This window comes from Lagenorhynchus albirostris, chromosome 20 (genome assembly GCF_949774975.1).
Source record: "Lagenorhynchus albirostris chromosome 20, mLagAlb1.1, whole genome shotgun sequence".
Classification (NCBI taxonomy): Eukaryota; Metazoa; Chordata; class Mammalia; order Artiodactyla; family Delphinidae; genus Lagenorhynchus; species Lagenorhynchus albirostris.
Genome location: NC_083114.1, coordinates 31,666,839 through 31,692,975, shown reverse-complemented (window position 1 = coordinate 31,692,975; position 26,137 = coordinate 31,666,839). Strand labels below are relative to the sequence as shown.

Here is a 26,137-nt window from a genome sequence, read left to right as displayed (position 1 = left end):
AGAAAAAATATAAATTTATAAATTAGTCAGAACATGGTCAATCAATTTGAATAATTAGAAAAACCTGAACAGTACCTGAAAACATTAAAAGAGTAGAAAGTTAACACTTTTCCCACCAAAATATTCATTCTCAAAAATGAAAGCTTAATATATATATAATTCTCTGTATTTCAAGACTGTATGAATAGTATTATCTATTTCATCTTATCAACTAAAATCAAATGTAATATATACCCTAGAAAAAAGGCATTCCTTTTTACAAAAAAATGGCACTACCATTAAATCTCTTAGATATGAGCCTGCAAGGCAGCTGTCCTCAAAGACAAATAGTCTAGGGACTTCCCTGGTGGTCCAGTGGTTAAGACTCCACTCTCCCAATGCAGGGGGCATGGGTTTCGATCCCTGGTCAGGGAACTAAGATCCCACATGCCCCATAGCACAGTCAAGACAAAACAAAACAAAACAAAAAATGAATAGAGTTATTCATTCCTCAAAAATTGTTATAAATTAAATTTAAATGAGATAATAGATGTAAGAATTAAATGTAAAAAAGGAAACCAAAACAGATAAATCAGTAACCACTAAAATATTAAAAGCCAAGCCCTTAGAAAAACCTGACAATGCCACTTCCCAGCCTATCACAGACTGAGTATGTGTGCATAAACAGGCAGTACAGCTTTGGTTTTAACTATGAAACACTAGAAATGTCAATACTTTTTCTGAAATGTTCAAATTTTCTACAGTAAACATGCATGTATTAATAGTGGAAAAAAAGAAACATGTCAATGGTTAAATAAACCATGGCAATATTCCCAAAAATGAAGATAAGAATCACCTGGAGTATTTATTAAAAAAAAAAATCCTAAACTCCACCAGACATTCTGGATCAGAGTTTGTAGAGGCCTGTATATATGGAATACTATGTAGCAGTTAAAACAATGAGATGGAACTATGCATACCAATATGGAAAACATGTTCAGAATGGTAAGTTTTTTTAAAAAAAGAACAAAATAGAGCCTACCAAAAACCACTTACGTTTTTTAACACCACCCAAAACAAAAAAGTAAATATTTGTTTATAAATTTGTAAATACATAGAAAATGAAGCTACATACACACCATTATGACAATAAAGTTTCCTCTGGAGATGGAACTGGGATTGGTCAATAGTTCAAAGAGGAACTTTGCTTTAAAAATGGCAGCAGGGTAGATACGAGAGAACAAGACTTTTCACTGTACACCTTTTCCTTGTTAATCTTCTTGTTTGTGCACTTATTAATGTATATAATGAAAACTTTCATGCACACATAAAAAAGGGAATATTATAATGAACCTCTAAGAACTCATCACCCAGCAGCAACAGTTATCGACACATCGCTAGTCTTATTTCACCCATACCCCACCATCCACTTTCCCACCATCACCACTGGTTAGTTCAAAGCAAATCCAAAATGTCGTATCTTTTCATATTGTTTGACATTTTTAAAAACCACCTAAATGATCACTTAGAAAAAATCAAATTTTAAAAAATGAACAAAATTAAAGGCAAAACAATAGAACAATAAAAGAAAAAACTGCACTCTATATACAAAAAGCTGATATCCTTTATACGTAAAAAGCTCTTTAAATCAAAAAAGGTAAGCATTCTAATAGAAAACTAGGCTAAATGTAAAGAAGAAATACCAATAACCAATAAGTATATTAAAATATTCAATCTAAGAAAAATATAAATTAAAGTGGGAATCTATTTTTCACTTATCAAATTGGAAAAATTATATAAAACTGTATAGGAAAGTGTACAATATCAAACATCACTATAGGAATGTCAACAGGTTCAGCCATTCTGAGTGGCAGAATGAAAACATGAATCAAAGGACTTAAAAATGAGCATGTTCCTTTTGCCTCAATAATTCCATTTTTAGGGCTTCCCTGGTGGCGCAGTGGTTGGGGGTCCCCCTGCCGATGCAGGGGGCATGGGTTCGTGCTCCGGTCTGGGAGGATCCCACGTGCCGCGGAGCGGCTGGGCCCGTGAGCCATGGCCGCTGGGCCTGCGCGTCCGGAGCCTGTGCTCCGCGGTTGGGAGAGGCCACAACAGTGAGAGGCCCGCGTAAAAAGAAAAAAAAATAAAAAAATAAAATAATAATTCCATTTTTAATAATCATTTCTAAGGAAATACTCAGTACACAATAGTTACCACAGCACTATCAATAATAACAAAAAATGGAAATAAAATATCCAACAATAGGGAACTGAATTAAGCATAGCATATCTATGTGGAATACTACGTAGCCAATTAACATAAGAAGATCTATTAACATGAGAAAAGGTTCACAAGTTGTTAAGTGAAAGATCTAGGCTACAAAAACATTTCATACATTATGATAGCATAATTTAACAGCCTCCTGAACAACTGCGGGTGATTTAGGTGAAAGGTTACCTACTTAAGTGGATTTTTAACACTGATAAATTGTTTTAGAAATGGCTCTTCTCTAGAAATGTTATTTACTGTTGTTTTCTTTTTATTAAATAGATACTTAATGTCATTTATACTGTTTATTCTTCTGGTTCCTCTTCCCTCCGAGACCTTGATCTCACCAAACCATATTTGGCTGATTCTGCAGATTTTGCCACTTCAAGAATTTCATCCCCAGGGTTAAAGGCAGATGAGTATATTACTGTATCCTAGTTAGTCTTCTTTACTCCAGTTTCTTTCCCCTCTGAACTATCTAGTGTGAACCTTCTCTTCGTAAGTTACCACCTAAATGACCTCTTCAGCCTAACATTCAAGGCCCTCCATAGCCTGACCTTAACCTAACATTCCAACTCTAAAGTGTGTTCTCAAAAACTAAGCCTTCCACTCAAGGCTTTTTCACTCTTGCTTTTACACTTCTGCTCACACTATTCTTTTTCTCACAATACCTTCTCTGACCTCTTACGCCCCATCATTACAGTATCTGTTCATCTAAACCCTATTTCTATACTTCAAAATACTACTCAAAGTCTCACTTCCTCCTGAAACTTTTAACACCGTTCATTTACTGTACCATTCATCTGCATATGACCATATTATTTAACTTTTCAGGTATTTATCTTATTTCCCGATACAAGTGATAATCACTTTAAAGGCAGACCCCTCAACTTGTATATCTTTGTTACTATTTAGCTTAGCAACTAGAAATTCAAATATTAATGATGTGGATTAATTAATCCCACCTCTTGAGGTGAAGCTACTTCAAAGCAACTGATTAAGTTAAGCAATTAGCAAGGAAGTATAGACAAATGTGGAATCAATAAAGCTAACATCACAATTAAGGATTCCAAAAGGATCACAATTTTAATGCATGTAATGATTTCATAATAAACCGGTTTTTTTAAAGCTTTTTTCAACAATGCTATGAGAAATGGTATCATTTTTCACTATCTTGACTCTGAGAGAAAGAACACTATTGAGGGCTGCCAAAACCAAAGATGACATTTTGTTAAGGCTAGGTTTATTAATCACATATTAAACTGAAGTTCATGAATATAGACAACCAAAAAAAACACAAAAACCTCACAGGTCATACTGCCAAGTTACCTGCAAGAACACGAAGATATAAGTTTAAACTGAATTTCTTCAATTTCCTTTGACTCTCCAAAGCATAACTCTATAGTAAAAATGAACTCAAATGACACATACCTGTACACCCTCTGATCACATCTTAGCACAATGAGAGGATCTATCATCAGATCATTCTGAGTATACTTTTGCTGTCGTACAAACTTTACTGATGGTTGAAGTGCATTAACTGTCATTACCCACAGCCTGATGAGAAAATAATCATATGTTCAAAACCAGCTATATCATAATTGAAACCTGTAGCCACCATCCAGTTCCTTTTATCTTAGAAAGATATAGTCAGGAAAAAAATTAGAGAACAGGTGTAAATGAACTTGGAAAAATTAAAAACTATAGAAATCTAACCTATTATTATGTTTCTAAAACAAATGAAGATAAAACAATAAACAAAAGTAGTTTCAAAAATCTTCACAGTTGTAAGGGAATAATCATGGCATATAAAATCAGAATTTGAATTAAAACCTAAGTTATACCACTTGCTGTATGACTCTGTGTAAGTCATGGAACCTCTCTGAACTGTTTCCTCCTCTGTAAAATATGACTATAATACCTGTAAATGAAATGATATCCACCAAAGCACTTTGAAACTGTAACTGGCCCCATAAATTATTGTTCTACATTTATCATCACAGAATCTAAATATGAGATGCCACTTTGAGATTAAACATCAATAGACTATAAAAGTGGTTACTAACCTGACTACACATCAGAATTACTGAAGAATATGCCAATATGTAGGGTATCTGACCTCTTACAGTGAAGCCCAGGAGTCCATCAACCCCACCTCACACACAGAGCTTGCCCACTCTTAAATGAGTGGATAGCCAACAATCATCAGACATTTAAAGAAAGTTTCTACTTTGAAAAAGATTAAAATATACAAACAGAAAGAAAGGAATGCCAAAGAAACAATATAGAGATGAGAAGAAAAAAAAATTCTTAAACCTATAATTAATTTCCTTAAAGGACAGAATATTTCGTATATGAAACAAGAATAGGAGGCATTTATAGATTCTCAGATAAGAAAGAGCTCTTAGAAATTAAGACTATAACAGAAATATTTTAAATTCAAAGGAAAGATCAGAAGATAACAGACGAAATATCCAGAAAATGTACATAAAAGAGAAATTTAAAAATAGAGGAGAAAGAAGGAGAAAATCAGAGTAAGTTCAAGAGGTTTAAAATCCAAATTGCAAAAAATTCCAGAAAACAGAGGGAAAGAAATTACTGAAAAAAAAAAAAATACAAGAAACTGTCCTAGAAGTGAAGACATCAGATTAGTCCCCCGACAAAAAAAAAGGCCAACCAAGTGCCCAGCACCATGAATTAAAAAAGACCCAAACCAAAATGTATCATCATGAAATTTCAGAAACAATGAAAAAGAACCTAAAACCTTTAAGAGAAAAAACAATGGTCACATACAAAGGATTGGGAATTGGTATAAGATTAGATTACTCAAAAGTAATCAGGAAAGCTCTAATTACTTCAATAGAATAAAGCTTTCAAATTGCTAAGAGGAAAAGTAAGCTAGAATTCTACACCTAGCCTAATATCAATCACGTGAGGGGAAGAATAAAAACCTTTTCACATATGAAAGCCTCAAAAAAAAAAATATTTCCCAAACATCTTTCCCAGGAAGCAACTTGAGCGTTAGTTCCACTCACTTAAATAAGGAACTAAATCAAGAAAGACAAAAACATGGACTCAAACCAAGAGACAAAGCAATTCCAGATGGCTACTGTGAATGTCCCAGATTGAAACATAAGGGTGGAAAGATCTGAAAGGAAGGTTTCCAAGGAAAAATGTTACTAATATGTTACCTGATGTGTTAACAATTAATGTAAATTTCCATTCAATAATAGAGTTTGAGAGTGAATTGGTTATTGATACAAAGAAAACAAAAAACCTGAACAAATGTTAAAGAGGCAAACAACTCAGGGTGTGTATGTGGGGTATGAAGGAGGGCAGTTGTTTAAGAAAGAAATTGTAATCAAAGGATATCATATATATCAACATAAATAACACTTATGTAGTCATAATAATATGCACACTGAATATTTCTTTAACCAAAAATTCTGATATAACTGTTGGGAGAAATGGAGGAAGGGAGAATATATGGAAGAAGAGGGACTCACAGGGGAAGCAAGTAAGAGTGCTAAATCTTCATCTTGTATGAAGGATTTTGTAGGAAGTCAAAAGATAATTTCTAAATTGGAAAGTCAGGAAATCATAGTAATTATAAGCATATGATTGAGATACATGGTGGGACATAAATGCCAGAATTAAAAGATAAAGGAGCTAAGAATAATTGTCTCTGAGGATCAATAGTCTAAAATGGGAAGGTGGGGGCTGACCTTATACACTATTTAACTTACGTGCATTTATTAATTTGATATAAGTAAAAATCAAACTTAAAAAGTATAAATATTCCCAGACCTACTGAATCAGAATCTCAGGTAAGTCCAGCCCAGTATTGTTTCTAGAGCAGACCAAGTGTTTTTGATGCAATCTATGGAACAGCAGAGACCCATTTGACTAAAGACAAATCCAGCGTTCCACTGTGATTTAATTGGCATGGGTTACAACTTGGGGATCAGGAGTTTTAAAAGCTCTCCAGGTGATTTTAATGTACAGCAAAATTTGGAGCCACTGCAATGATGCAAGACACAATGGTAATCTAAATCACAATTAGCCACAAATAACTCTACATGAGAACTCCCTTTTAAAGAAATTTCCCAAGTTGGAAATACTTCAAGGTTTCTCTCTGTTTCTTAAGATAGAGTTTATTCTTTTCCTTAAAGTTATAACAACTCTTTTAATTAGTGGTCTTCAGAAAGGATTTATATTGTCAAAAAGTTTTTTTTAACAATTTTTTTCAACATTTAAGTTTAAGTTATTGTATACAATCACTGCTATACACTTATCTATTACATGTAACAATACACTGAAATTACCTTCTAGGCATCACAGTATTAAGAACCATCCATAGTTTATTGACCGTTTGAAGAATTCGCCTCGGAACCCCTGAATTCAACAGCTGATTCATATTGGATGTTAATACTTCTGCATATGGTATAAGTTCACTGGCAGAGAGTAGAGTCAAGTGTTCTAGAATCTGCATCACTTGTGTGTGACTTACTGGGACAGCTGAAAATGCTAAAAGGAAAACTTTATAGTCATAATCTAAATACTATACAGCTTACCAAATAGGAAGTAATATTGCTCTATCAAACTATAGGCGAAACAAATCAAGAAAGCAATATTGCTTTAAAAAAAGTAAAACTTTCCATTCTAGTCATAGTTGTGGGTATACTTAAAATTAGGCCCTTAAGAAAAATTCATGTTAAGGTGCAGTTATTTCGTAAAGAACAAAAAATACCTCATTTTAAAAATCACATTAGTGAGAGTGACCCAAAGACAACAATTCACACTGATTTAAAAAACTGACTGGAACATGAAAATATACCGAACTATTGCTCTTGGTATTAACATTCATTTGAAAAATTCAAACTTCTTGACACCTTCCTTCGGGTAGCCCTTTATGGGCTGTAAGCAACTGTTATCAAAAAAATAGCTAGAACCGTCCTCCTTCAATAGAATAGTCACTAACCACTTCTGGCTACTGAGCACTTGAAATGCAGCTAGTCCAAAATGAGATGTGCTGTAAGTATAAAATCCATGGACTCAGTATGAAAAAATAATAAAATATCTAACAGTCTTTTTATACTGATTATGTGATGAAATCATAATATATTAGATATACTGGGTTATACAAAATAGTTATTTAAATTTGCCTTTTTTTAACTTTTTTAATGTGGCAATATATAGAAAGTTTAAAATTGCATGTGTGGCTCACATCATATTTCTATTTTAAAGTGCTGATCTAGCTTATTATCCATTAACAGCAGATACATTGTTCTATTCCACAGTACTTATTTCTGACCAGTTTTAGGACTTTCCTAAAACCACATGACCTGTTTAGTGATATAACGTAGAACCTATGAGGAAACAGATGCAAGCATGTCAGAAAAAAATGGTAAAAAATCCTTTAACTCAAAGAGAATTACTTTAAATATATTCACCAAAACCCTGTTATATCTCCAGGAAAATTCTGCATGATTTTAAGATTTCCACAGGCCTAACACCTCTGTGTACTACTAAAGGGGTAAAAGGCATACCAATTTATTATACCTTCTTGAAGTTGTTTAGGAGAGTGGTTTTTGGCATTACTAGTCAGGAGCATTCTTCTTAACAGGGCATCAGTCCCTGTGATTTCTTCTTCACAGATCCAATCATCCACAATGCATAAATGTGGGTAGTTAGTTGCAAGGAGACGAAGTAAAGCAGAATGCAACCCTTGAAAATTTAAAAGAAGTCAATTGGATTCTTTATTCTTAAACATCAAAATCTTCTCTCTCTTCTTTCCCCTCTCTCTTCTCCCGTTCATGTACAGCAAGCCAAAGGCATCTGCCCTTCTTATGCATGCATACTACAGCTTAAGAACTTCTGTTCAATAGTTCAGCCAGGGAATCTGCTTAAAGATCGCCAAGTGAATTGATACACAGGAAGCTGGAAGCCACTACTTTTGTCAAAAGTTCTCAAGCTTTCTTCCACCCTATCCCAGCATAAAAGTCTCCCATCAGGAAAATTAGTTTGACATAGCAGTAGTTCAAGAGTTGAGTGGGGAGGAGAAAAAGAGAAGGGAAAAGAATGTTCATTTCAGGGAGATCATATATGGTTTGAAAAAGGCCTCACTCAGAAATTCTGATAGGCTTGGTAATTCCCTGGCGGTCCAGTAGTTAGGATGCCGCACTTCCACTGCAGGGGGCACGGGTTTGATCCCTGGTTGGGGAACTAGGCTCCCGCATGCTGAGCGGCACAGCCAAAACATAAATAAATAAAAATTTTAAAAGATTTTAAAAGAAGAAATTCTGATAGGCTTCTATAGGAGAACATGTCCTCTCCTCCAACCCAGTTGAGAATCATTGCTACAGATGAGTAAAATTAAAGTTGCCCAACTTGAGTACCTAAATTTACACTTTATGTGCATTTCCTCATTTCACCCTGACATTCCTACAAGGTAAGCAATATTGTCTCCATTCTACTATGAAGAAACAGGCTGAAAGATACTTATTAATGTTCCCAAAGTCACACAGCTGTCACCCAACCCAAGCAGTACTGACGATACCCACAAGAGGGTGCATTTGTCTTCTTTTAAAAAGGGTTAAGGAAGCTCAAAAGGATCGGGAAGCCTTCCTTTGACTAAATCTAAGTCTTGTTTCTAATCTTTTGCTTACAGCAGTTAGACTACTCATTATTATTATTGTGTAATATTAAAAATGAGAAAAATAAATGATGATACTGTAAAAATGCCTATTTAGACATATGAAGCGTCACTATGTTATTTACCTAATAAATGCTGCTGCTACTAAACAATTATCATCATCTCCAAAGTTGCAAGAGTTAGCAGTAAGAGTATCAGTAGTAATAAAAGTACGTTAGATCCAATCACCCCCTTATTATGCAACTTAGATCAAATCAAACCACTGCTTAGTCCCAAGAGGGTTAAGTATCTGTTTCCTTTCTCATAGAAACTGCTTAAAATAAATGCTTCTGTTTGAAAAGGCACTATAACAATCAAAAGTGGTATTAAATTTAATGCACAAGTACATGTGTAGTCAAGACTTTCCCAAACAGTCACAAAAATGACTGCTTACAATAGTGTAAATTAATCTACACTTCATAATCTCTTCAGTAAAACATGTTAGTTGCCAAAAGCTGCCAAATATAACATCATTTCTCTAGAAAGAGATAATGCAAAGATATAAAAAATAAATGCAGACATCTGGCTAAAGATGACGAAAGCAAGCTCCCGTTCATCCTGGAAACCAACCGTAACAAAGACAGACAAAGAAAATCCCCAACTTCAAAAAAACAAACCAAAAAGAAAAAAACACAACCCACACATTCAAACATTATAAAAAGGTGTTAATTTAAGAAAAAATTTGAATTTCAAAAAATAGTACTATATTTCTATTTGACAGTTTTACAGTAAACATATTATAGTAATTCCACACTAAGGAATGTTATGGAGCAATTAAAAACAATAAGGTAGATCTAGATGAAGTGACATGATAAGATTTCCAAGACTCAAAGAGAAAAAAGCAAATCTCAGAAGAGATGGGTATAATACCATTTAAAGCTTAAAAAAATAATTTTTTACTTGTGTATCTATTAGCTTCAACCATATGAAACTGCATTTTTGGAGGTCAAAAATAGTTGAATACCTGTAATTTCATATGATTCACCCTATAGAAAGGAATATCTGAAATTACACACCAAAATGAAACTAGGGCCTTGGGGGTGAGGAGCGGTTTGCAGGGAGTAAGACAGCAAGGGAGGTAAAGAGGAATTTCACTCTTGAATTGGGCTTTAAACATTGAGCACCTATTACACTTTATAACATCATAAACGGTAGGTACTTTTAAACAATAAACGTTAGCAGTAAAAAGCAAATAAAACAAATACCTCCCAACTCCTGCTGCAGTCCTTGAGCCTGTCGAATAAGAAATTTGATGGGAATCTGATCCATTAAAGAAGACGAATATGATTTGGGCTTTCTTTGCATGGCAGCTGTCAGTCAAAGATTAAAAAATGTTAAGATACAGTGTCAGTAACAGTAGAAATTTTAACCTTCAACACAAATGGGAACAAACACAATGTCAAATTACTTTTAATTCACTTAATCTGTGAATATAGTTCATAAAACATGAAGAATCACTACCACAATAATGAATACACAGGACAAGCAAGAACATACTTAAGGGCAATATCTCGGAAAATGCCCCAAAACTGAAACTAGGGGGAAGAAAAATCATGAGTGAGAGAAGCCACCTGCAGAAGTGCCCTGCACTAGAAAACAACAACAAAAAAAACACCGAAACCTGAGAAGTCAGTCAAGACTCTCCCAAATCTAGTTAGGAAGACCAAATGCAGTCATGCCAGCATGGCTTAAAGCTTCATGATGCCAACAGCCTTAAATTAATCATATTATGTATTAGTGGTGACTCGTTTTGATGAAAGTTGGGAAATATGAATGACTTCCTTCTCTCACAACTTCTACCTTCAACTAACAAGTACATGCTTTTTTTTTTTTTTAAACCAATCCATCTTAATTTCTGTTCCTTTTCTGCTATCCTAAATCAGTGCCTACTCATCATTTATTTAAATAACTATTACGGCTCAATTTCCCAGACTCCAATTTCTCTGGTCTTTGATCCATCCTTCACACTGCTGCCCTAGTCCTCTTATTTAAATTGAGATTTGGCCAGATCACATGTCTCTGGCTCCATGCTCAGAAACCTTCCATGGATTCCCAGATCCCACAGAGTAAAGGTCCTTGCAAATCAACGCTATCTTTCTTTGTCTTATCTCCACCATATGCTATATGCCTGACACCCTCATCTCATTCCAAGGCACTTTGCTTGTACACAACAAAACTATATGAGCATCTCAACCAGGGTGTCCATAGTTTGAAAAAGCATTTCCAATATACTTTTTCTTTTCCAAATACAAACCACACAGTGTAAAGCTCAACAAATTTTTATTGAAGATAAGAAGCATATGAGTGCAAGTGTTAGAATAAAGGTTGAGAATCATTGCCTAAACAGACCATATACCTCTAGGTTAGATATAATCCCCCTTGTAAATTAATAAATTAGCATCCCAGTTTTCCACACAAATCTTTTATGAACTGAGTAAGAATGTATCTCAAAGCACAGTTGAAAAAAAACATAGGGCTTCCCTGGTGGCACAGTGGTTGAGAGTCCGCCTGCCAATGCAGGGGACACGGGTTTGTGCCCGGGTCTGGGAGGATCCCACATGCCGCGGAGCGGCTGGGCCCGTGGGCCATGGCCGCTGAGCCTGCACGTCCGGAGCCTCCGCAACGGGAGAGGCCACAGCAGTGAGAGGCCCGCGTACTGCAAAAAAATTAAAAATAAAAATAAATAAATAAAACATAGCTTCCAGTGACAGTCAAATTCTGGTCCCAACACCATCCAGATTGAAAAGGAAGAAGTAAAACTGTCACCATTTGCAGATATGGTATTATACAGAAAACCTTACAGACTCTATCAAAAAACTGTTAGAACTAAAAAAAAAAAAAAAAAAGGTGATAAAAGCAACAAGTATTTCGGCTCACTTAAGTGACTCTCATGCAAACGCTGAGGTGAATACTTGGGACCTCTACAGTAAGATGAGGGAGCTAGCATTTAAGGAGCACCTTAGGGTACATGGCTTTGTGCCAGAACCAAATAATTTCCTAAAGAGTAAAGTAGAGTTGGTTGGTAAATGAGGGGCTGAGGAGGCTTTTCTGGATGTCAAAGTTCCATAAAGGTAACAAGAATAAAAAAAAAAGAAAGAAAAAACCTGTTAAAATTAATAAACAAATTCAGTAAAGTTGCAAGATATAAAATCAATACACAAAAATCTGTTGTGTTTCTAATACACCAATAACAAACAATCAGAAAGAGAAATTAAGAAATCAACCCCATTTGGGGATATATGTATACGTATAGCTGATTCACTTTGTTATAGAGCAGAAACTAACACACCACTGTAAAGCAATTATACTCCAATACAGATGTTAAAAAAAAAAAAAGAAATCAACCCCATTTATAACTGCATCAAAAAGAATAAAACACCTATGAATAAATGTAATCAAGGAGGTGAAAGACCTATATATTGAAAACTACAAGACATTAATGAAAGAAATTGAAGATAAAAATACATGAAAAAAGATGAAACTAGACCACTATCTTACACCACACACAAAAATGAACTCAAAATGGATTAAAGACTTGAATCTAAGACCGGAAACCATATAACTCTCAGAAGAAAACACAGGTGCTAAGCTCCCGGACACAGGTCTTGGCTGATTTTTTTGAATCTGACACCAAAAGCAAAACCAACAAAAGCAAAATAAACAAGTGGGACTACTGCAAACTATAAAGCTTCAGAACAGCAAAGGAAACCATCAATAAAATGAAAAGGCAACCTACTAAACGGGAGAAAATATTTGCAAATCATATATCTGATATGGGGCTAATATGCAAAATATATTTAATAACTCAAGAGCAAAAAATCAAACAATCCAATTTAAAAATGGGCAGAAGGGGACTTCCCTGGTGGCACAGTGGTTAAGAATCCGCCTGCCAATGCAGGGGACACAGTTTGATCCCTGGTCTGGGAAGATCCCACATGCTGCGGAGCAACAAACCCCATGCGCCACAACTACTGAGCCTGCGCTCTAGTGCCCGCAAGCCACAACTACTGAGCCTGCCTGCCACAACTACTGAAGCCTGCACGCCTAGAGCCCATGCTCTGCAACAAGAGAAGCCACCACAATGAGAAGCACATGCACTGCAAAGAAGAGTAGCCCCCGCTCACTGCAACTAGAGAAAGCCCACACACAGCAATGAAGACACAATGCAGCCAAAAATAAATAATAAATTAAAAATAAATAAATTTTTAATAAATGGGCAGAAGATCTGAATAGACATTTTCCCAAAGAAGACATACAGAGGTACAACAGGTACATGAAAAGATGCTCAACGTCACTAATCATCGGGGAAATGGAAATCAAAACCACAATAAGCTATCACCTCATACCTGTTGGAAGGAGTATTATCAAAAAGACAATAAACAAGTGTTGATGAAGATAAGGACAAAAGGAAACACTTGTGCACTATTGGTAGGAATGTAAATTGGTGCAGCCACTATAAAAAACAGTATGGAAGGACTTCCCTGGTGGTGTAGTGGTTAAAAATCCACCTGCCAATGCAGGGGACATGGGCTCAATTCCTGGTCTGGGAAGATCCCACATGCTGTGGCACAACTAAGTCCATGAGCCACAACTACTGAAGCCCGCGCATCCTAAAGCCCACACACCACAACTACTGAGCCCACACGCCACAACTACTGAAGCCCACGCGCTCTAGGGCCCGTGTGCCGCAACTACTGAGCCTGCATGCCACAACTACTAAAGCCCATACGCCTACAGCCCGTGCTCCACAACAAGAGAAGCCACCACAATGAGAAGCCCGCACACCGCAACGAAGAGTAGCCCCTGCTTGCAGTAACTAGAGAAAGCCCGTACACAGCAATGAAGAGCCAACCCAGCCAAAAACAAATAAATAAAAAATAAATTAATTAAAAGAAAGAAAACAGTATGAGGTTACTCGAAAAATTAAAAATAGAACTACCATATGATCCAGCAATTTCCCATCTAGGTATTTATCTGAAGAAAATGAAAACACTAACTTGAATAGATTATATATACCCACATGTTCACTGCCACATTATTTACAATAGCCAAGATATAGAAACAATCTAAGTGTCCATCAATGGATGAATGGGTAAAGAAAATATGAGCTACATACACATACACACACACACACACACACACACACACACACACATATACATACAATGGAACGTTATTCAGCCATAAAAAAGAATGAAACTTTGCCATTTGTGACAACATGGGTGGAACTGGAGGGCATAATGCTAAGCAAAATAAGTCAGACAGAGAAAGACAAATACCATATGACCTCTTTTATATGTGGAATCATAAAAAAACAAAAACAAAAAAACCTTCAAAGATACAGAGAAATAATTACAGAGAAATAATAATAATAATAGAAGAAATAATAATACAGAGAATAAATAACAGGGGATGAGGGGTAAAAGAAATAGGGGAAGAGCGTCAAAAGCTAAAAAAGAGAAAAAAGAAAAGAAAAAAAAAGAAAAAGAAATTCAATACTAAAAACCAATTTGAAACCACAACTCTGTGGCCCATCTTGATGGATATAAAATAATATTACTGTTTGTACAAAATAACATTAAAGAGGAAAAATGGAATATAAAATGGTATTAAGATAGATTGATTATAACTAGGCAAAATGCTAATATACACTAGTAAAGATAGATTATTTTGAATAATAAAAACGGATTAATATTAAATATATATAAGTTCCAGTGATGGTCAAATCCTGGTTCCAACCCTTACAACTAAGGGAAGTCACTTAACTTCCCTGTGCCTCAGTGTTCTCACCTGTTATATAAAGACAACAACAGTACCTATCTCACAGAATTGTTGTGAGGGTTTACATGAGTTAACAGGTGTAAAGAGCTTCAAGTAGTGTTTGGCACATAACAAGAACGCAAATGTTAGCCAGTATTATTAAGATCTAGAGTCCCCAAGATCAACTTAGGGTAAAGTATCAACATTTAAGTTTCTGGACCTATGAAACTGAAGACAAAATCCTGTTCACATCTTAATAATTCCATCAAAGAACTAGCAGCCCATGAAGCCCTACCTAAAGCAATTATTTCTCTTTAACATCTCTGTGAAATACAACATCAAGGATACTTAATCTTCCAGTAAAAGACAAAACTATAATTATGAAAGGCCTATGGGAAGATCACTGGTTTTATATATTCAACATGAGCAATCACACTTCCAATTTTCTTCCAACGTGTCGCTTTCAAAGATTCAAATCTGGGGCTTCCCTGGTGGCGCAGTGGTTGAGAGTCCGCCTGCCAATGCAGGGGACACGGGTTCGTGCCCCGGTCTGGGAAGATCCCACATGCCGCGGAGCGGCTGGGCCCGTGAGCCATGGCCGCTGAGCCTGCGCGTCCGGAGCCTGTGCTCCGCAACAGGAGAGGCCACAACAGTGAGAGGCCCCCGTACCGCAAAAAAATAAATAAATAAGTAAAAAATTAAAAGGGTAGATTAAAAACATATGATTCCAACTTCGTGAAAGTTATCATATGTGCAAAGACTAAAGGGTTTTCTAGCAAAATTCTATGGTGATTACCTCTGGGCAGCAGAATTATGGGTGGTTTTACTTTGGTCTTTGTACATTTTTCACTTCCTCAATTTCCTCCAGTAAACACACTTTTAATAAATGTTTTTATTTTAAAAGCCAGTTCTTTTGCATTAAGATATGAAAGCAATCAGGTAAATAAGTTTAAAATTCTTATACGGTTACTCTACACTACAATCATTTAACTCTTAGAACCTTTTTTGGTCAAACTTGATTTTACAGCACTGAAACTTCAAGCTGCCAAGAAAAAACATCTGCCAGTGTTTGCTTAAAGGTTTTTGCATTTTGATAGAGGCAGTTAGAGTTAACTTTCTTCTAGGAAGAAAATAATTAACTATCGGGTGCAAAGAAAAACTTCAAGTTCAGGAATTCAGAGGCAGTAAACATTACAGTTTCCCAAATACCACAGTATGTGTCTTGTTCGGCTGCTGACAAAGGAGGAAACTTCACACGAAACGGGACAGAAGCAGAAAAGGCAGCCAGACCCTGTTTTTAAATGAAGTTAAGCTTGAGGGAGAGAGTTAAGCAAGTAATACTTTTAGCTACTTAGGAGTGAGACTGTGTTTAGGATCCCACTGGCTGCTTTAAGAGCAGATAAACAGTTTCTCATATGTTCAATATTCATTAGTATTGTTTTTACTTCAAAAGCATGTAAAAACAAACTTTTACCTAGTAATAAAGTCTTCAGATATAATAAATAGGAAACACTTTTAAGTATAAAAACTGGAAATATAATGGTAATGTTCATATTTTAATTGGGTATTATTACACAGGGATTTATTGTATTATTATTTCTTACACATATTCTTTTGGATCAATACACTATTTAACTAAAATTAATATATACACATGTATTATAAATATTTTAAAACAAATCAAAAATATGCATATGTGAAAAAATATGTACATATACAAACCCATTTTTTAATGACTATGATATTCTAATACTTGGCTCTATCTCAAGTGTCAGAATTCCATATTTGAGCTTCTACAGCTACCTGGTGGCTGCTAATAATGTTTAATATAAAGGCCAAAACCACAGACCAGTTAACAAGCTACTGAAACTACAACACAACTTCACAGGTAGGAATAAATTTGAGGAAGAATACTTATCTTTTTTGGCTGTGGAAAAGCAAAATTCTCTCATGTTGTGACATATTCTCCAATTATTTATTCCCTGTGGAGATAAGAAACTAGACTAGAAAAAAATCTCCTGAACTATGGGAAAAAATTCTCCAAGGAAAGGTTGATCCCTCCATCTGTCTTCTACATCCCATCTCCTCTCACTTATCAAGGACATCCCTCCAGGGATTCTCTCATGAGCCTTCCTTCTCTACTAGATTACTCCCAACAGAATACAAACATTCTCTTAGCTCTTTCACCTTAAAAAGAAAAAAAAAAAAAGTCCTCTCCTGACCTCATTTTCCTCTCCAATTATCACATTCATTTCTCTCCTTCTCTTTACAGTTCCTCAAAAGAACTGTCTGTACGCACTGTCTCCAGTATATCTCCTCTAATTTTCTTTTGAATCCACTACAATCAGGCTTTCATCCTAAAAACAAGTGTTCACTTTACTAATAAAACTGTAAAGGTCAAAGGACCTCCAGCAAGCTATATGCGGTCATCAGCTGAGTCCTAACCTTACTTGATCCATCAACATCATTTTACACAGGTGATCTCTCTCTCCTCTTTGAAACATTCTTTCCTTGGCATCCAGGACAACACATCCTCCTGAGTCTCCTCCTACACCTTCCCGTTTGGTAATCTTACTTAATGTCATGATTTTAAATACCATATATGTGCTGAAGAATCTCAAAGCTTCAGTGCTGGTATCTCCCCTAAATTCTAGGCCAGTATTTACAACTGTTTCCATAACATCCCCACTTGAAAGTCTATCAGACATCTCAAACTCCATACATCCAAAACGAGCTCCTGATCCCCCACATACCTGCTCATTTATTTCAGTCCATAGCCATTTTATAGGTTAGGCCAAAAGCCTCCACATCAACCTTGGCTCCTGTCTCTCAAACCTCATGAATCCATCAGCAAAACCTCTCAGCTCTACCCTCAAAATACATATACAGGGACTTCCCTGGTGGTGCAATGGTTAAGAATCTGCCTGCCAATGCAGGGGACACGGTTCGATCCCTGGTCCAGGAAGATCCCACATGCCACAGAGCAACTAAGCCCCTGCACCATTACTGAGCCTGCGATCTAGAGCCCACAAACCACAACTACTGAGCCCACATGCCACAACTACTGAACCCTGCGTGCCTAGAGCCCATGCTCCACAACAAGAGAAGCCACCGCAATGAGAAGCCAGTGCACCACAACGAAGAGTAGTCCCCTCTCGCCACAACTAGAGAAAAGCCTGCGCGCAGTAATGAAGACCCAGCGCAGCCAAAAAAGAAAAAAATACATATACACTGCTACCAGTCCAGACCACCACCATCTCTTGCCTAGAATCTTAGAAAAACCTAACAACTTTCCTCTAATCTCCCAGTTCCTTTTCCAAGACTCAATCCAGGCTGGGTTGTACTCCTAACCTAAAATCCTTAACTTTCCAATTAAGATCCATCAGACTATTGCATAAAGAACAGCAGCTTCACACGAACCAGGGTTGAACTGAGCATGTCATTGGGGACTGGGATACATAATCTTTAAAGGTCCTTCCAGTCCAAAAAATTCTGAGTGACCTGTTAATTCTGCATGGTATATACACAAAAGTTGGCTACACTAGTCTCTGTACTTTTCTGTATTAAGATTTTTTTTGCTAGACATTAATTTAAACAAAAACTAAGGGTGTATCTTAGTCCCCTGCTACAGTATTAATGGTCTGAGTTCTCCCCAGAATACCTCCTCGTAACTCATTCCCCTACTATCCATTAAATCACAAGTGTCATATTCCTTAACAGAATTCATTACATGTGGATAAAAGTGGGAGCCCCCTAATGCTTATTATTAGCCCATCTTGTCCCCGATATGACAAAGACTATAATTACAGTTGTGGTATATCATCTGTACAACCCTGACACCTGTAGTCAGAAAAGAAAGCAGCTGAGAAATGCACAGAATACTTAAAACACAATACTTCAGAAAAATAAAAGAAACTGGTCTGCCACACACTGAAGAGTAACTTTAATTTATAACTTTCAAAAAGTAAAACCACTCAGCTATGACAAATTACCTCCCTTAAAAGAATTCTCCCTGCATTATATGCCTACGACTTTTTAATGACACTCTTTGTGTTTCAAATATGGAACTAAATATATTTAACAAGCCTAAAATACAGGTGAATATTCTTTTTCAAATAGAGGAAAACGTACTACTTTATACTGATATCATTTATGCTAAATCTAACCTTCTGATATTATATGAAATAGCTAAGTCTGAAAGCCTAGTTCAGTGATAATTTCAATGGCAAAGGAAAACCTACTACTAGTTTTTTCTACTGCTTTGATTAGACTGTTACTCTTCACACTAATGGAAGGAAGAATAGGGCACAGATTGAAATCAAGTAAAAATATTTCAGTTGCAGTCCCTTTAGGTTTATCTCTTAATTTACATTTAGTTAGTAAGGTCACTAAAATTGTTAAAATACAAACAATTCAGTTACCCATTAATTCAGCCTGCTAAAAGCAGCACTGAGCCTTAAGAGGTGGTTATATGCCCACACATACATGTATTTATGCATCAGAGTACACAATGCCTCCATTGCAAAGACTGTAGAATGATGCTGGAGCTTGTTAGAATATTTGACCTTATTTTCTCATACAGCAGCCTAGAGAGTAACAAAATATAAGCAAATAAGATGAACTATCACTAGAAACATTCGCCTATGCACAACTTACCTAAAGTCTTTGTGTTTGCTAGGAGAGCTTCTTCGTAAGACAGTGTATAATAAAGCACCAAAAGCTGTGCTGTGATACTGAAACGCTGATTAAGGCGGATGTTGTCACCCTGGAGGTAATATTATAAATACTTTAAAATACTGTTAAATTTCATGAGTGCTTTTTGATAGCAAAAGCATTCAAAATAGATTATTCAGTGTTGCTGCTCCCAAGCTCGAACAAGTTGGGAGAAGTGTTGCTGTGTTCGCATTAAACTCAAAGAGACAACTTGAAGTCTAAGTTAAATTTGAGATGGCTTGGGAGATGAAAAGCAACATGCTTAACAGTTTTTAAGATAGGAAGGGGCTTCCCTGGTGATGCGGTAGTTAAGAATCCACCTGCCAATGCAGGGGACATGGGTTCGAACCCTGGTCCGGGACAATCCTACATGCCGTGGAGCAACTAAGCCCGTGCACCACAACTACTGAGCCCACGTGTCACAACTACTGAGCCCGCGCGCCCTAGAGCCCGTGCTCAGCAACAAGAGAAGCCACCGCAATGAGAAGCCCATGCACCGCAACGAAGGGTAGCCCCCGCTCACTGCAACTAGAGAAAGCCCACGTGCAGCAACAAAGACCCAACGCAGCCAAAAATAAATAAAATTTTTAAAAAGTTACTGTTTTTTTAAAAAAAAAGAAGATAGGGCTTCCCTGGTGGCACAGTGGTTGAGAGTCCACCTGCCGATGCAAGGGACACAGGTTCGTGCCCCGGTCCGGGAAGATCCCACATGCCGCGGAGCAGCTGGGCCCATGAGCCATGGCCGCGGCGCCTGCACGTCCAGAGACTGTGCTCCGCAACAGGAGAGGCCACAATAGTGAGAGGCCCACGTACCACAAAAAAAAGAAGATAGGGAAAAAAAGGCAACAGCAGCCCCATCAGGCTGCTTCTCAAAAAGCTTTACAGGAGTCTCAAGTATTATCTGAAATTACCACAAAGAAAATAATTCCTAAAAATGATATTGGACAGTTAAGTATATTTGGAGAAAAAAGATTTTCTTCAAGTTTTCCATTAATAGTCTAGGTAGATCTCAGATCCCCAGGAAACTAAATAAAGCTGGTTGAATGTGTGGAAATGTCATGTAGTCCGTTGGTAAACACACAACTTCCACAGCACTCCTTAAGCTTTAAAATGGAGCTCCTGGGACTTCCCTGGAGGTCCAGTTGTTAAGACTCCATACTCCCAATGCAAGGGGCACAGCGCAGCCAAAAAAAAACAAAAGGAAAATGGAGCTCTTGAAAGAATTCCTCAAAAAGTGCCTATTCAACAAACTACTTGGAACTAATACCATTCTTTTAATATTTATAAGTAATCTAAAAAAACTGAATACCATCTTAAATTCAGAACCACCTAGAAGTTGTTCTCCTCTAATAATCAGGGAAAAAACATGGAGTCAGTCCAAAGAATAAAAGAAAAATAAGCTAATAAATGTAGAAAAGCCACTATTTTACCCCAATGACTCCTTGGAAAATATTGAGTATCTCCTGTTCTGTGACTGGCTGATTTGTGGCTTCTGGATTAGATTTAGATGCAGGAGTAAGTATAGAATTTATGTACACGTCAATCAGAGGAAGTAGTTGAGGATGGAGTGGAGTGGAGGTTTCACAGAGCTGTCTATAAATCCAGTCCTAAAAAAGAAGGTTGCAGGCACCAAATCAATTATGGCGATAAGAAAAGGCAAGCAAAATTTTAAAAGCACATATAATTTTACATTATTTATGAATCAGTGAAACTATTAACTTTTAGCAGTTATTAATTATCCAGTTTCACAGTTGTCTTTGATTTAAAAATAGGAAATACTTTTATACCCTAAAGTTGAGAATACCATGAAGTGGAAGATAAATCTAAAATGATGAGTTTTGAGTTTGGACTTCGGGTTTTTAATCTATTAGTTTTCAAGTAGTGGGAAAAACACTGTTAAGTCCCTTCTATATCAGTATTTAGAGCACCATATGTGTTGTTGTAGAAGACCCCACAACAGAAAGAAATTTAGCGAGAGGGACAGCTCTTCACAACAAACCCTCAGACAGATTAAGAAAGTGACTCTGACAACCACTTATGGGAGATTAACTATCTACACAAATAGAGGCCAAGAAGATACGCTGGGTGTGCATTTGGACTCTTAATTCTTATCTATTATATTGCTAAAAATATAAAGAAGCAGACGATACAATCAAGGTGGAAAATAACTTCACTAAATCATGATAACAAGGATAATTAAATGTGATATATCAATGTATATATTGTTCATGGTTCTTTATAAATAAAATTGCCTCTTAGAAATGGTCCAGAGTTCTTTTACCTCCTGGGGTTCAGCCTTTTCTTTAGAGGACCTTTTAACCGTTTGGTATAGCCAACTACATAACAAATTGAAAACATATCAAAAATATGTTCAAGTTAGATGTTAGATATCCTTATGACAAATGTACAAATACTGGTCATGGCTAACCAGCAACTTTCTCAGTTTGGTGAACAAAACCAAGTACAGAAAACGGCAATTTTTACTAAGGTTTAACGAAATAGCTAAACGATATTACTGAGAATTTAAAAGGTACTAGTGTACATTTTGTAAATAACTGAACAGTTATACTGTTTTAAAAATCTGAAATTGGGCTTCCCTGGTGGAGCAGTGGTTGAGAGTCCACCTGCCGATGCAGGGGACACGGGTTCGTGCCCCGGTCCGGAAAGATCCCACATGCCACGGAGCGGCTGGGCCCGTGAGCCATGGCCGCTGAGCCTGCGCGTCTGGAGCCTGTGCTCCGCAATGGGAGAGGCCACAACAGTGAGAGGCCCACGTACCGCAAAAAAAAATTTTTAAAAAAAATCTGAAATTGAGAGCCTAATTACTATAACTATATAAACGACTAGTAACTAGACACACTTCACACACGAAACCCACAGCAAAGGTCTACAAACTGAAACGGAACTGGGAAGAAAGCACTAACTTAGGTTGTAGCTTGAAATATAAATGTAAGGTCATACTTTTATTGATACTTTGTGCTTTGTAAAGGAACGACTCCTCAGAAGCTGGTAAATACAATGAATAGGCAAAAATCCAGTAATGTTGGCACTCAGGTTGCTGGTGACAGGGACACGAACTGCATGAGCTGTGACAACCTAAAAGGGAAAAATAGTATTAATACATATGACAGAACCAAATATAAAATTATTCTGAAAGAGGGAGGATTAGCCAGGTAGACTGTCAAAACTTAATACAAATGTGGTCCTCAGGAAGGAATGATAAAAACCAATTATTACGTGATTTAATTATTTTTGAGTGATGAGGTAGCATCATACAAATATTTAGGTATTTGTAAAGTTCTCTACATTTTAAAAGTTGCTTCTGAACACAGATATGTTGATGGGGGTTAGAGTAAGGTTAAAAAATATATAAAATTTGGAATCATAAAATCTGGACTCAATGACTTTAGCTAAGTCATTTTATCTTCTATTTTCACATCTACAAAACGAGACAATATTGTCTTACTTGCTTCAAAAGGTTTTTGCGAGAGGGAAATAAATTTCTTTGGAAAAATATATGTGACTTATAAAGTATCACATAAATATAAACAGGAATTTTTATTGTTATTCTCACTGTGTCATGCACAGACCACTAACTGTCTTTCAGAGACCCTCCCCAAAGGTGTCTTCCAGTTAGTTCAAACTAAACACATGAAAAATAACTTATGAGTCTCCTACATCCTATGTGTGACTGTTATGTGGGAGTGTATGTGCATTGATGGGAGAAGGCAGAGTTTGGTAAAGGAATGAGAATTTTTTTTTTTTGGCTGCACCACACAGCTTGCATGATCTTAGTTCCCTGACCAGGGATTGAACCCACGCCCTTGGCAGTGGAAAGGCAGAGACCTAACCAGTGGACTGCCAGGGAATTCCCGAGAACATTAATTAAACTAAAAGAAGCAAGAATTGGGCTTCCCTGGTGGCACAGTGGTTGAGAGTCCGCGTGCCCCGGTCAGGGAAGATCCCACATGCCGCGGAGTGGCTGGGCCCGTGAGCCATGGCCGCTGAGCCTGCACGTCCGGAGCCTGTGCTCTGCAACAGGAGAGGCCACAACAGTGAGAGGCCCACGTACCGCCAAAAAAAAAAAAAAAAGAAGCAAGAATTACAGATCTATGAGTATTTTCAAATATTTCATTTTTTAAGATATACATATTTTTGTATTATGAGATTTAAATCGATAAATGAACCTGGGAACTAATTTTATTTATTTTCTTAATTAATTTATTTATTTTTGGCTGCATTGGGTCTTCGTTGCGGTGCATGGGCTTCTCACTGCAGTGGCTTCTGTAATTGCAGAGCAGGGGCTCTAGGCACGCGGGCTTCAGTAGTTGTGGCTTGCAGGCTCCAGAGCACAGGCTCAGAAGCTGTGGTGCATGGGCTTAGTTGCTCTGCAGCACGTGGGATCTTCCTGCACCAGGGATCGAACCTGTGTCCCCTGCATTGGCAGGCGGATTCTTAACCACCACGCCACCAAGGAAGTCCCAGGAATTAATTTTAAATTTTAGCATAGTCTCCGTCAAAGACAAAAACCCTAATTCAAAAAGATACACGCACCCCAATGTTCATGGCAACACTATTTACAATAGCCAAGACATGGAAGTGACCTAAGTGTCCATTAACAGATGAATGGTGTGTGTGTGTGTGTGTGTGTGTGTGTGTGTGTGTGTGTGTGATGGAATATTACTCTGCCATAAAAAAGAATGAAATAATGCCATTTTTATCAACATGGAATGACCTAGAGATTATCAAACTAAGTGAAGTAAGTTAGAGAAAGAAAAATATTGTATGATACCACTTATATGTGGAATCTGAAAAACAGTACAAATGAACTTATTTACAAAATAGAAACAGACTCATAGACATAGAAAACAAACTTATGATTACCAAAGGGGAAGGATGGGGAGGGATAAATTGAGAGTATAGGATTAACAGATACACAGTATCATATATAAAACAGATAAACAATAAGGATTTACTGTATAGCACAGAAAACTATATTCAATATATTGTAATGAACTATAATGGAAAAGAATAAAAAAAGAATATAGATATATACACATATATATGTACAACCATATCATTTTGCTATATATCTAAAACTAACACAATATTGTAAATCACCTATAATTCAATTTTTAAAAAAGAAAAAAAAAAAGAATAGTCTCCATCACTGGAAAAATAAAATATCATTAGGATTACCCATGGACAAAAGTGCTAAAACTAAATAAGAACAGGTAAATACTAGAATAAGAAATTTAGACTCTAGCTTATCATCTAGTTAGACATGCACCTCACAGCTGAAAAGGTTTAAATAGGTTTCTATATTATTTTTCTCCTGACAATACCAGTTGATTACCCTATGTGAGACTGCTACCATCAATATCTAAGACTATATTCTTAAGTATCTATTCAAAGTCTCCAAAATATGTAAATTTATTTATTACATGCTTTTGTATGTAGTAAATAGCTTTAAAAGTAAATTTTAAATAGGATTATTCTTTACAGAAGTTTCTAAGATTAAATAAATCATCACTGGAAACTAAAAAGGAATTAAAAAAAGTATATAATGCTCCTAAACTGAAACATACAAGTTTTTCCCCAAAGAATGTTGTAAAAGAAAGTTAAAGTACCTAAGAATAAAGTTAAAAGAAGTACCTGCTCAGTAAAAATTTCCTGTGTGAAGATAGTCTTCATCCTGCTCAAGGAGCTTGGCTTAATTACAATCTAAAACAACCAAAAGAATTTCAACAGCATGTGAAAATAAAATATATAAAGCACAATTTTCTCTGGTAAATTTATTATCTAAAATGACTGTGATATATAAAATTAATGTTCAAATACTCTATTTCAGAAGTAGCTTCTCAAACCCAACATTAAAGTGTGGTTTTCCTCAGAAACTGAACCAACATATAAAAGTACTTAGTAAATATACCATTATTGGCATTTCAAGTCAGTAGGAAGAAGTGGATTATTCAATAAATGGAGGTAGGATAGCTATCTTTCTGGATAATACCTATAAAGATTTGCACATGACACCATACCCAAAATCAACTCCAAATGTATTAAAAATTTAAATTTAAAACATGAGGCCACAAAAACACTAGAAGAAAACATAGGTGACCGTTTCTATAAACCTAAGGAAAGAAAAACATTTCTAAGCAGAAAAACAAAGTAAGAACCACAAAAAAAATATTTAATGTATTGAACACATTGGAAATAATAATTTTCACATGGCAAAAAAGACTGGGAAAAATCAACTGCGACATATTATATTGTACTTCTCCACTTCTTTTTTTTTTTTTTTTTGCGGTACGCAGGCCTCTCACTGTTGTGGCCTCTCCCGTTGCGGAGCACAGGCTCCGGACGCGCAAGCTCAGTGGCCATGGCTCACGGGCCCAGCCGCTCCGCAGCATGTGGGATCTTCCCGGACCAGGGCACGAACCGTGTCTCCTGCATCGGCAGGCGGACTCTCAACCACTGTGTCACCAGGGAAGCCCTGTACTTCTCCACTTTTAAAGACAATAAGGATTATAAGATGCACCACAGATTTAATAGTAGCTTTTCAAGAAAAAAAGAGGTGAAACACTACCATATTAACATTACACATCAACTGTGAAATGAATCCCAGTTTCAATATTGGGTAAAATATGTCTTGAAATCAATGAAATATTGGGTTGGCCAAAAAGTTCCTTTGGGTTTTTCCATAAGATGTTATAGAAAATC

At 36.4% G+C, this 26,137-nt stretch overlaps 1 protein-coding gene across 1 annotated transcript in view; it reads right to left on the bottom strand.

Annotated features, from left to right (window-relative positions):
- INTS2 (integrator complex subunit 2) overlaps positions 1 to 26,137 on the bottom strand; it is a 50,510-nt gene that overhangs the window by 5,531 nt on the left and 18,842 nt on the right. The window contains exons 11-18 of the mRNA XM_060134283.1: positions 25,070 to 25,138; positions 22,376 to 22,510; positions 20,845 to 21,021; positions 19,358 to 19,466; positions 10,147 to 10,251; positions 7,810 to 7,974; positions 6,573 to 6,774; positions 3,679 to 3,804 (exon numbers count right to left, since the gene is read on the bottom strand). Of these exons, the coding sequence (XP_059990266.1) occupies positions 3,679 to 3,804; positions 6,573 to 6,774; positions 7,810 to 7,974; positions 10,147 to 10,251; positions 19,358 to 19,466; positions 20,845 to 21,021; positions 22,376 to 22,510; positions 25,070 to 25,138 (1,088 nt within the window). The remainder of the gene's footprint in view (positions 1 to 3,678; positions 3,805 to 6,572; positions 6,775 to 7,809; positions 7,975 to 10,146; positions 10,252 to 19,357; positions 19,467 to 20,844; positions 21,022 to 22,375; positions 22,511 to 25,069; positions 25,139 to 26,137) is intronic.